The 12,860-nt window shown below is 41.5% G+C and overlaps 1 protein-coding gene across 3 annotated transcripts in view; it reads left to right on the top strand.

Annotated features, from left to right (window-relative positions):
- The window catches only part of DGCR2 (DiGeorge syndrome critical region gene 2), a 45,309-nt gene that overhangs the window by 27,043 nt on the left and 5,406 nt on the right, over positions 1 to 12,860 (top strand). For 2 of the 3 annotated variants that reach the window (XM_059863828.1, XM_059863831.1), the window contains exons 3-9: positions 933 to 1,060; positions 2,116 to 2,333; positions 3,258 to 3,334; positions 5,251 to 5,427; positions 6,769 to 6,972; positions 11,740 to 11,892; positions 12,332 to 12,568. In XM_059863828.1, the coding sequence (XP_059719811.1) occupies positions 933 to 1,060; positions 2,116 to 2,333; positions 3,258 to 3,334; positions 5,251 to 5,427; positions 6,769 to 6,972; positions 11,740 to 11,892; positions 12,332 to 12,568 (1,194 nt within the window). The remainder of the gene's footprint in view (positions 1 to 932; positions 1,061 to 2,115; positions 2,334 to 3,257; positions 3,335 to 5,250; positions 5,428 to 6,768; positions 6,973 to 11,739; positions 11,893 to 12,331; positions 12,569 to 12,860) is intronic. The other variant, XM_059863829.1, reaches the window with a different exon arrangement.

The raw sequence follows: 12,860 nt of genomic DNA, 5'->3' as shown, positions 1-12,860 counted from the left end.
AACATCTAGTAGTATTAAGTAACATACAAGCAGATATTTATAATGCTTATATTGTTGGGGTTTTAATTTCTCTCTTTTTAAGATTAATCTCTTGTTTCCACATTATTCGTTCTTGGTGCCCACCTCCAACTTCTTCTAAGGTTTCTCCCCACCACCATGCCTGCCTTCCTGCTTAGGAACCTGCTAGTTGTGCTGGCTATGGCCCACCCTGCCTCCACCTGAACTGGGTGTTCCTTATTTACTCCCGGTAGGCACATGGAGCCCTCCAGCCCCTTTTCTTGAGTAACATCTTACACCATGTTCTTCCTGAGTTACTGAATCTGGTGGTCATGTACACCTGCTAACCCCGACACTGAGATGAGGGGGTGTGGGGCTTTATTTCAGAAGTCATCAACTAACTTTGCCTTTAGAAGCTTGAGAGTGAATAAAAAAAAGCCTCGTTCTTCTGGCTGAAGATCAGTCTCCTTTCCTGGTTTTAATTACATCCTGCATCTCAGAGCATGTGTTGGAAAATGTATTGGAGGAGTTGTCTTATGTCCTTGAACACACAGCTGAGGAACAAAGCAGCTGGGGAGTGGGTAGTTCTGTAAACAGGAACAGATACAATGCACTGGGGATGATGCATTTGCTGCAGCAGTTGAAATGATGAGCAGCAAGTCCTGTGTACAATTGCAGGCTGGTGAGAATCTGCCAAAATATTTCATTTACCCTGCACGACTCGTGTAATGGCTTGTTGGTTCTTTTCAATTGAAGGTGTTTCAGTTACCTGCTGAGTAAAATGGCCAAGCTGTTACTGCAGGGACCTGCCATCTTTGCTTACCTGAGTCAGTATCACATATATCTTGAATTAAAACCCAGAGAAAGTTTAATAAAACGAAATCTGCCTTTTGTTGCATCTTTCAGCAGTACTAACTATTCCTCCTTGTCCCCAGGCTTGACAGGGGACCAGAGAACTTACCATGGGAAGGAGAATGTGGACTCGAGGCACAGTCGGGGGCGAGGAGCAGAGACCACCCGCTTCCACACCGTCAACGTGGCACAGCCCGTCCGCTTCAGCAGTAAGTTGCAGACTGGGAAATCTGGGCCATCTCTCTGCTAATTAATTTACAAATTTAGGCTATTTTTAAATTCAAAAGTAATAGCCTTTTCTGTTTCATAGCTTTTTGACCAATCTTTGACATGCAGTGCTATTTCAGGTGTTTGTGCATTTCTTTTATATAGGTCCTTCTGTTTGAACTCATTGCAGAGTTGTAACATAATAATAAAAAAAGATAAAAAAAACCAAAAGAAGCAAAACAGAATAAAGAGGCTTGAGAACAGAACTGTGAATTGCATTGAACAGAAAACAGTTTCTGAATTTTAAGTTTCTTAGGCAATGCAAAATTAATAGTGCAGATGCAGGTTTAAATGTCATCCCCCTGTCCTGTGATTCTCTCTATTAGTCCTTGAGCCTGTTTCGTCCAGAAATGCCACAAGGCTTTTGTTTCAGGTTCCCTCAGTTGAGTTAATTGAGAGAAAGCAGAGACAGCAGTTCACACCATCACCTTCTTATTTCCTAAAGATCTGCCTTACAGTGATGGGTTTTACAAAGCAACCAAGGATTTCCCCAGAACTTCTGTCATCTTCAATGATTCACTCTGGGGGCAGGATTATATGAATACTATTGAGACTGTAAGAGTAGGTTGAAAACTTCACAGCAAGTTGGATGTATTGCTAATCACCTAATAGAAAGGCACAGTCATTAAATTGGCCACCTCTGGGGTTTTTGTGCTGCTTGTTTCTGCTTGGATTAATCAAATTTATTGGTTTTATAAAGATGTGCAGGGAAATGTCTTCCACAGTAGATGGTCAGTCTTAATTAAAGATTTTAAAGGCTGTGACATTGTGATGGGACTGTGCTAGGAGCTTAATCTTTTTAAAAACATGTAAAAAAATCAACATTTATCAGAAACTGTAGTAAAGTAACTCTTCAGGGATCTGTTATGTGTGCACCTCCTCCTGTGGAGGTGAAGTGTACACACTGTTGTATGTATGTGTCCCAGTGATAATTGATTAGGATGCATTATCTTCAAGATCCTAATTTGGGGGGAATGGTTTCCCTTCTATTCTTCATGTTTCCTAGGAAAGTGCCCAACAGGATGGTACCACTATGAGGGCACAGCCAGCTGTTACAGGGTGTATTTAAATGGGGAGAACTACTGGGATGCTGTGCAGACATGTCAGCGGGTGAACGGCTCCCTCGCCACCTTCACTGCAGACCAAGAGCTGAGGTTCATCCTGGCACAGGAGTGGGACTTGGAAGAAAAAGCATTTGTAAGGAAGGACCTGCATAGGTGAGTAGGAAGAAAAGGGCAAAGATCTCACGTTACAGAGAATGGTTTCTGTGTGCTACAAATGCTGGTGGTTCAGTTTGTGTAGAAAATCTGATGGTAAAATTTACATCAGGTGAATAAGCCAGTGTGAATGTGCTGGTTGGCTGTTTGGCAGTGCCCCATCTGCAGTTTGTTTTAATTAATATTAACAGATGATTCAATTCAGCAGAGTCTTTTTATCAACAGTCTTCTTATCTTCAGGTTGTCTCAGCAAGGTACAGGTATTCTTGAGCTGCATCAGGGAAGGTGGATTTAACAATGACTGCTGCTGCACTGCCTTGTATAGAAATAATTATGTAAATTTTTCAACAAGATTTTGATTTCCATGAAGTACCTGTAGCTCTAACAAAGAGCAGCTTTGAGGTAGGAATGAAGTAAAAAGGCATTTTGAGTTGCAACTACTGTGTTTGCATCATTTTAGATATTTCTTTCAAACCATTCCTCCTTTTTCTTTGTGTGGGTTTTTTGTCACTCATGGGCTGCCTGTCAGATCATCAGGAGTGGCTGAGTAATAGTGTGTTTCTGTCTCTGGAGAGTTAAATGGTTTGATCCAGAACAGTCTGACCTAAGTTGTTTATGTTCAGAAATACTTGACATCTGGATGCTGCTTTGTGATTTTTGGGTTTGAGATACTGAAGTGCTGCCATGACAACAGAATAAGGTGGTGCTTATGAGTAGAAATAAAGGTTATAATCAGTTATAATATCAGTTATAATTTGTAAACCTAGAAAACTAAGTAATTTATCAAGTATTTTCCTCTGTTCCTCAACTGTAGTCTCTCTACGTTGCTTTTACATAGGAAGATATTAGAAGGTTCTGTGTAATTTAATTTGTTACTGTGTTTTTGGCCTGTATCTTTGGAATGAAACTTAATTTGCTTTGCAGGTTCTGGGTGGGATACCAGTATGTGATCACCAACCGAAATCACTCTCTGGAAGGCCACTGGGAAGTTGCTTATAAAGGTGGGTCTCTCAAATTGCTGCTTACTTCAGTGCCCATGAAAACTGTACTAAAGCATGAATATTATTTGAAAGAACAGCATGATTTCTTTCACTGGTAGTGTTGAAATAGTATAGGTGAACTAGTGTTGAAATAGTACAGGTGAACTAGTGTTGAAATAGTATAGGTGAACTGCTTTGCTTCAGAGCGTAGAAGTGGAAGAGTTTAATACTCAACACCCATCTTATTTTAAAGTTTAAGCTTTATGGGTTTTCACTCTGGCATGCAAAGAGCATGTGTCAGTTTATTTGGGCTTTCCCTTTGATTAAATGAGAGAAAGGAAATTACTCTGTAATTTCTCATTCTTTGTGGTGAATGTTTAGATGAACTGCTGATTCCTGGTTCTAGTATTTGCATGTTTGGAGGTTTTAGCTTTTTAAAAATTGGTAGAATTTTGTATACTAAAACAACACACTTGAATTTTGCAGAATTTACTCAGAATTTTTTTCTTTTTAAAGTATCTCAGGTAGTTTAAGTAAACATGTCAGACTTTATGTAAATCCCAGAAATAGATCTCATTTTATATGAAAAACTGAACAATAATTTGATGGGCGTCACTGGCTAAACCCTTTCAATTGCAAAACAAGCAGCTCCCTCTGCTGAAAATGCAAAGCTATGTTTCTACACCTTTTATTATTTGCTAATTCAGTAGTGAGATTAAAGTCATAATGCAAACTCTTATGTGTACAGTTGCCTGTTTAATTCCTGTACTGGTTTAGGTAATGGGAAATTTATAACAAAGGTGTTGTTTTTTTAAGTGTCAGCACTGTGAATTCCAGTGTAGCATTTGAAAACTAATCTGAATAGGTTTTTCCTCACATAGTTTTCAGTATCCATGGATAATCTGGAAGGAAAACTCTCCTTTAGGTACAGACACATAATTATGATCAGAATTTTCAAACAGTTGGGTCTTGAAAAATACTTCCTTTGACACATGAATGCAAAGATTCTCCTTAAAAGGACCTTTCTTTGCTCTTTGGAAAGCTGACTGCACTGCCATCTGCTGACAGAGTGGTCAAAAGAGGGAGGCATGAATTACAGAAAAATCCTAACTTTATCATCAGTTTTATTTAATTTGATGCATTATATGATTTTAAACCTTCTCAATAACATATAATCTTCTGTTTTCAAGTTTTATGTTTAACAAAGAGATACCTCTACAAAGTGAAGTCCATAGTAACATTCAGTAGTTTGTGAAAAACTTTTCTTAGGCTTTTATTGACACAGACTCTGAATTTCTAATACCTGTTTGAAAAGTGGTTTAGGGTTCTAAAGCTTGAAAATTTTATTTTTTTATTGTGACATGTGTAACATAAGCCCTCCAGAAAATGCCCTCAACACCATTGGCACTGTTTGGAGCCCATCAGGATGCTGTTTCATGATTGAAAGGACCAAGCTGTGGATGCCCTAGTGCATCCCCCCAGACATGGAGCAGCTCTGCAAGGGCTGCACAGGTGGATGCACATCTTTGGAAGCACTGGTGGGTGCATGGAGTGCCAAGCACAAAATTGCTGTGTGGGTTCTTGCTCCACTGGTAGCATCTGTGACCAAGCTCATCGTGGTTTGAGGAGGTGTATGACTATTGTCAGGCAAACCCCATGGGGCTCTGTGAAGCAGCACTTGTGGAGATGTTGGAGTATCACTTCTGGTTCAGAGTGACAGAATTACCCAGTACTCTGAAAACAGCAGCCTCTCTTCTCTGTGAGTCACCCCTCCACTCCCAGCTGTTTGCCTTCCCCCAGAGCAGTGTTGGTAATGGGAGCTGGTGCTGGAGCACTCTTTGTATTGGAGTTGGTGTGCATGAAATGAGTGATGGTACAGAGCCTCTCTAAAGCTTTACATACCCACAGGCTGCTAATGCCAATGTGTCTTGTTCCAGGCTCTTCAGAAGTGTTTTTACCCCCTGACCCTATCTTTGGTACGGCTATGTCTGAAAAGGAAAACGTTTTCTGTGCCCAGCTCCAGTATTTCTATTTTCCTGCCCTCCGGCACCATGGTTTACACAGCTGGTTTGCTGAAAACTGCTATGAGAAATCTTCATTCCTCTGCAAAAGGAGTAAGTTGAGTTCAGTTCAGTGTTAACTGTGTTGTGTGTTTAAATATGCATATAATAAATAGCTGGAAATTGTTTCATTACCCTTTCTAATTTTTGCCCACTGAATTAAGAAAAAAAGGGTGGGGTTATATTTCTGCTTGATTTTAATAAATAAGAGCATCATAATGTGTGGCTGTCAAACAGTACAGAGTTTTACTAAAAAATCATTAGACAGCAGTGTCAGCCTCAACATAAACTTGGGCAAAAAAAGATTTTTGGGTTTTTTTTCTTAAATGCCTTGTTAGTAAATGTTGCTCTTAAGTTATTAATTTCACATTAAAATGAGGAAACACTTATTTTAGAGTATAGCAAATTCTACTAAATTCTTTCCAGCCAATTGTTAGACCTAGAAGGGAAAGACAAATGGAGCTCACTGGCTTAGAAGTAGAAAAAAACCCAGGCTTTTGTTCTGTATCTTGCATTCCTGTACTCCAAAAGCCTTGATACCAGCAGAGGTATTTGCAGTATTATCAGGTAATCTTAAACATTACCTGATCTAGATGGTGCTTCTTTGCAAGGAGAAAAGTTGTTTAACTCGAGGGTTATACAGGGTGCAGCTGACTGCCAGGGAAGTTGTGCAGCCTCTGTCCTCAGAGGTTTTTATGACCAGATTAGATAAAGCCCTGAGCAACCCATTGGGATGTCATGGCTGACCCTGCTTTGACCAGAGGTTGAGCTGGTGACCTCCCAGGTCTCTCCCAGCCTTACCTTCCCTGTGGACCCAGCAGCTGACCTGTGCATAGGCTGGAGGGGACAGGCCATCCTCCCTGAGCAGCCATTCCAGCTGCCAGCTCCCAGCACTGCTTTCTCTCTCTGGTTTTGGCACCTGCCTTTAGGTCAGTGGGCAAAAGGCAGCTAAGCTTCCCTTGCTGGGCAGGGATCAGGATGCTGCTAGGACAGTGGAAGTACTATTGCCTGGCTCCCTTTTTAAGTCTTGGCCTGTGAAAAGGCCTTCAAGTTTGATCTAGAAAAGATCCAGTTTTCCTAGTGCCAGGAAGAGGAAGGGAGCTGCAGCAGGCTTTGGCAGTGAAGATTAAGCTTCTCAGACCACCTGCTTTCCTCTGTCTTAGAGGGGATGCTTGGAAGTGTGTCATTTCCATTAAATACCTAAAACTCCCCTTGTCAGTGAGCTCAGAATCATCTCTGTGTCCCTGGGACCATCCATTATCCTTCCCTGGAGACCTCTTTTCACAGTTCTTTAATGTGAAGGCCTGGATTTTAACTGGTGATCTGCTTATGTTTACAAATCTCTTAACAAATGAAGCTGGATTCCACGGGTATTGCTATGCCTGTCTGTTCTAGGCCAGACTTGTGTTGATATCAAAGACAACATTGTGGATGAAGGCTACTACTTCACTCCCAAAGGGAATGATCCCTGTTTGAGCTGCACGTGTCACAACGGGGAGCCCGAGATGTGCGTGGCTGCCCTGTGTGAGCGGCCCCAGGGCTGCCAGCAGTACCGCAAGGACCCCAAGGAGTGCTGCAAATTCACCTGCTTGGACCCAGGTACGACTCTGGTGCTGCAGTTTTGTCAGTAAAGAGCAGTCGAGTGCTCAACTTGGGTAGCTTTGGGTGTTGCTTTGTTTGAAACAACACATCCTTGCAGTGCCTCTGTGGCAATGTTCCTCACTCGGGGCTCACCAAATGCAGTGGGGTTCCCAGGATGAGGGAAGAGATGAGAATCTTGGCTCCATGTTTCAGAAGGCTGATTTATTACTTTATGATATATATTATATTAAAAGAAAATGATATATTAAAACTAAAAGAATAGAAGAAAGGATTTCATCAGAAGGCTAGCAAAAAAAGGAAAGGAATGGAATGATAAAATCTTGTGACTGACCAGAGAGTCCAAGACAGCTGGACTGTGATTGGCCATTAATTAAAAACAACCACATCAGACCAATCAAAGATGCACCTGTTGCATTCCACAGCAGCAGGTAATTATTTTATAGATTTCATTTCTGAGGCCTCTCAGCTTCTCAGGAGAAAAATCCTAGCAAAAGGATTTTTCATAAAATATGTCCGTAACATGCCTCTACATTGCTGGGTACAACCACCCCGTGGGGAAGGGTCTCAAATCATGGGAAACAATTCAGGCTGTGGCTGGTAAAAATGAATTATCCCTGATGCTACTTAGAAAGGAGAAGCAGTAGTTTATTTTCAGTTTGGAGGGGGATAATACTGTGGGTTCTTAGTAGAGCATCTGGTACATTTCCTTTGTCATGTTTAGTTGTCATGAAAACAAAACACTTTTCTCTTGAGCACTAATTAAGCATCTTTTTCTGGTCATGAGCATATTTGTGTGTGTGGAAGTGTTCATGTAGGGATCATGTGGGAAGCAGAGTTTTTTAAATTAAATAGAGTTTCAGTAATAATCAGGACCTACAACCTTGATTATTGGATTTGGCATATCAATGCAGGTTTTTGTTTTGGATTGATTAAGTCAATGAAGTTGACTTTGAACTGTTTGTCAGTCACTGTTTTGGGGTGCAGATTTTGGGGAGGTTATTTTTCTGTACAGAAAAGAAATTTAGCTTGCTTGGAGTTTACTGTGAGAGTGGTCAGGTACTGGAGCAGATTGTGGAATTGCCTGCTGTGCAGATATTCAGTGCCTTGTTGGACTCTGTCCTGCACAGCCTGCTCTAGCTGATGCTGCTTGAACAGGGGTTGCACTAGATGATCTCAGATGTTCCCCTTAACCTCAGCCATTCTGTGAGATTGGTTTTATTGGTATTTTAAAAGAAGCTAATCTTATCTGAGTGCATTAAGAAACTATTTTTCTGAACTCTTGTGGAAAATGCAGAAGGTCAGCTCTTCCATCAGAGGCTTCTGTTTCAATCTGTTACAAATAAAGGGGTGCTGATTGGCTTCCAAATTTGCAGTCTTATTGGTCCTAACTAGAGAGATTAATCATTAAAGGCCACTGTCTCTCCTTGTCACATTTGTTCTGAGGGTTAAGCTTAACAGATGTTTGCAGCTAGTGTGGCAGGTCTGCAGTGAGAGAGTGGGGAAAAAGCAGGAGTCTTCCTCCCACTCTTATCAGCTGAGTTAAGACTTAGGCTTCACTTTTTTTATCTGCAGGAACAGTGTCAGCAAAGCATCATCCAGCAGACAGGATCAGATGACCTGGGATAACCTCGTGTCATGTTCTTTAATCCTTGCTTATTGCTGTGGGTCTTAACTATTTCATGAATACTGATTTGAAGAGTGTATTTTGCCACATCCTTTCTCATCCTTAAGCTCTTTTTCTGTTTTGTTGCTAAATGAGACTCTTTTATCATACTCTTGCTTGAAGGGTTCTGGTGGATTTTTTAGAAACTTAGTTTTTTAGAGAGGAATTATCAAGCAGTCATCCAACTTCTTTCATCATGAAGTTGCTTCAGCTAGTGATAAACACTGAAAATTTTAAATTAAACATTTCAGTTTTCCTTCTGGGTGGTTATAAATGACTATTCCAGATGACAGAAATTAATGAATTACTTTCTTTAATCAGCATGTATTTATCTTTGTCCGATTCTTTCATGTATCTTCCCTAAGTTCTGTTGCAAAGGAAAGAAAACAGTTTACTAATCAACAGTAAGTAAATTAATCACCCAAGGAGAGACCTGGGGGAAATAAATCCTGCTGTTGGGTTGGCAGGTAATCAGCTCTTGCAGCGTGAGTGGGTGAGCAATGATTACAAGTGGTAACAAATATTACTCAAGGACTTGGTAGTAGGGGGATTTTTCAGTGGTAGGAGTTAGCTGAGCAATCCCAGCTATACTCACTTAGAAGATGCTTCTCATTTAGCCAGAGATAAATAGCAGAGGAATATTTTGAAACCAAGGTAGTCTGTCTTTTGCTGCTCCATATTGTGGTAGAAAATACATAATTTTTCTGTTGTGGCTCTTGTTAAGACAGACCTGCAACTGTGAAAAGGTAGTAGAAGAAATAAAATACTTGGAAAGAACTGATGTGCTGAAGCTTTTCTAGTGACTGAACTGGTGCAGTTACAGGGCACTACTGAGGGTAAAAACAAGTTTTCTGAAATAATTAGTTTTGTATTTATGTGGACTTCAGGTGTCTGTGGTGATCTCAACCTCACCCTAGAGTCCATGCCCACTTCCTGCCACACGTTTTTGCACCTGCACTGTACTGTGATGTGGTTCTTTCTCATAGAAAAGTGCTGCCCTATCTCCACCTGGCTTCTCTTTTCCAGACAAATCTTGTTCTTTCTCATGGCATGTTATTACCAGTAGTCCTTGGTTATTAACAACAATTCTTGTCTGTTATTACTAACAGTCCTTGGCTGGCTCCACAGGCACCTGGTTGTTGGTGTTTGAGACATAGACATGAGCCTCTTATCTGAGAATTGAGAGATCAAAAGGATCCCACTTTGGGCTCCTGTTTATAGGGTCACAAGAGAATGGGCTCTGGTTGTAGTAATTTTCCATCCTGGCTATAGTTTGAGTCAGTAACTTTCTTTGAAGGTACAACAACAAAAATACCACTCCAAGTGGATTGTTATTCAGGCAACAAAATTAAGTTTCCAAGGCTGTTCGTTAAAAAACAGATGTTCTTTAGCCACCTCTTAGTTCCTGGGAACAGACAGTGTTTCTGATAAGCTCAGGAGGGCTTAGCCTAAGTGCAGCTCATCAAGGCTGAGGTCTAATGAGCATTTCTCAGATCACAGTGCAGCCTGCAGAGGGGGGATGCACCACCAGAATCCATCCCACGACTAAAGTCATCTTCTCTGGGCCTCTGCACCCATGAGTGTATTTTACTGAAGGCACTTCAGTGTTACTGACAGCCTTGAGTCTTCTGCAGTGATCGTGGAGTCAGCGTGGCCCTGAGATGGAGGAGGAGCAGGGGCAGGTCTGTGGTGTTCAGGAGGCTCTGCTGGTTGGGAGGTGTGTGACTGCAGCAGCTGAAGCTCTGTCAGTGGTGGTTGCTGAAGGGTTTGACAGCGCCCAGGCTTTTGTGCTGCAGAGCCGGATGTGAGAGGGTGTAATGTTGGAGCTTTATGCCTGGTGCACTATTAAATGGATCCCTTCTTGCCGAGGAGGTGTTACATAATAAATGCCATCCTGTTAGCCATGGACTGGAATGATACAAATCAGGTGGATTTTTCTGTTACTAGCATATGTAGCAAACTAATACTTAAAATTTTTGTGAGGCTTTTAGCCTTCTTTTATGAGGAATCTTTGATAAAACTTCAGTTGCTGTTAGTGAAAGGAAAAGTATGGAGGGAGCTCTTGCAACTTCAGTTGGGGTGGACAGGTGGCCAGGATCTGTCTGGTTCCTCTGGTAGTGACTGGGAAGAGGGGCCATCCCTGCTAGTGTTTGTGTCTTGCAGCAGCAGCAGGTGACCACGTTGTGAGGCCACCTCATCTGTTTCTTACCCACCCCTAACCTGGGTGTGTTTCTTATTCAGAACTCTTTAATGGGAAGTTAGTGCAAAGAACACTTTGTACATCATCATCCTTAGGACACTTTAGTTTGTGTAGAGCACCTCTGTGTGTGTGTGTCTGTGCTGCTTAGGCAAAACCAAGTGGGAATAGTTGACTTGTGAGAAATTAATGCCTCTTGTGCCTGGTGCTGGGAGTTCAGTGGTAATTTGTTCACAAGAGCCTTCCCTTTGTGGGTCTGGTTAACAATGGGATAGAGATCTCCAAGTTCTGAGCTCCTGGGTCTTTTTCTTGTTCTGCCACTTGCTTTTGGTATGACTCTAGGAAAAGGTTTAATCCCATTCACCTTAATCTCTTCAGTTCCTGAGTAATGATTACCATGTTCCTATCACTTAGTGGTGCTAACCAGTGTACTGGTGGCATATAGAATTTAGATAGCCACATCTGGGTGACAGTGACAACGTTCAGAGATTGTTTTAGTGGAAATGGAAGGGTTAGAATTTTCAGAAGTTACGTACTGTACAGATATGCCAGTTCTCAAGCCTTTTCTTCTTTAGTATAGTATGATCAGCCATGCAAGGGAAACAAGTGGATGTGCAAAATGCCACTAACCTTTATTTTTTCTGATTTTTGGAGGCCCGAAGCTTTCAATGTTTTGTCCCTTTTCCCAAGGAAGGTATTCTTAGAAACTTTCAGATCTTCTTGCAGTAAAAAGATAAATCACCTGATGATTCATGATATTCCTGTGTTTGAAATACGGAGAAGTGTTAAACCAGGCTAATGAATCTCCACTCCACGTTTAGCTCTCCGTTCCTGACAGATGAACATCAAGAAAAATGAAGCTTGAACAAAAATAACAGGCTGTTTTTCTATGTTTGATGAACAGATGGCAACAGCCTGTTTGACTCCATGGCCGGTGGAATGCGCCTGATCGTGAGCTGCATCTCCTCCTTCCTCATCCTCTCCCTGCTGCTCTTCATGGTGCACCGGCTGCGCCAGAGGCGGAGAGAGCGCATTGAGTCTTTGATTGGAGCTAACTGTGAGTATCAGCTCTCTCCTTGTGCTGGCTATTGACAGTTGGGGTATGGAAAGGGGAGAAATGTCATTGTCTTGCTTGACTGTGCCTGTGTCTTGGTGGGGTCTTCAAACTTGAACTTTTGTAGTGGATAATGGATGAATATTTTTGTTTGTATGTGCTCCAAATCTGAAATATCTTCTGTGTGAACAATAGTCTGTAGTTTGAAGAGGTTAGAGTCAAATTTAAATGTGATGCAGGACAAACAGACTGGGAGCAGGTGGGCCTGGGTATTGTGTAATTGCAGCAAGTTCACTTGGATGGGTTATGTAGACTTTTCTAGGTCTTCAGGAGACCTAAGTTTCTGGGGTGTGAAAAGTGGAAAAAAGTATTGAGATCTGACTTAGCTGAAGAAGACAGCATGAGATAAAGTCACTTACTCCTTTTCCTTCTCTTGAAACAGTGCACCATTTCAACTTGGGCCGCAGGATGCCTGGTTTTGATTACGGTCCCGATGGTTTTGGAACTGGCCTTACTCCACTGCATCTTTCAGACGATGGGGAAGGTGGAGCATTTCATTTTCACGATCCCCCTCCACCCTATACTGCTTACAAGTACCCAGATATTCAACATCCTGATGACCCACCTCCTCCTTATGAGGCTTCTGTCAATCCAGACAGCATCCTTTGTTCCACTCCAGGTATGCAGGCAATTTCTCTTTCCTCCCACTTTGTCATTTTGGCTAGAGAATGGATTTTTTTTAAGCTATAATAATGTGTTTTAGCAATTGTAATGGGAAAAGACATTTTACCAAAAAATCTGCAATTTCTGTGATGGAGAAATCTTTTGTTAAAATGTATCATTAAGCTTGGTTTTTCTCAAAGGTTTTTTGAGTCACCTAAATTAGCAGTGGAATCCAATCTGTAAGCAGTTTACCTCTTCAACCTTACCTGTTTTTGAGCCTAACCTTGGATGGATTAGCTGGTTACCTT

This window comes from Haemorhous mexicanus, chromosome 19 (assembly GCF_027477595.1).
Source record: "Haemorhous mexicanus isolate bHaeMex1 chromosome 19, bHaeMex1.pri, whole genome shotgun sequence".
NCBI classification, from domain to species: domain Eukaryota; kingdom Metazoa; phylum Chordata; class Aves; order Passeriformes; family Fringillidae; genus Haemorhous; species Haemorhous mexicanus.
The sequence above is the reverse complement of the archived record's forward strand: the minus strand, read 5'-3'. Positions and strand labels throughout refer to the sequence as shown.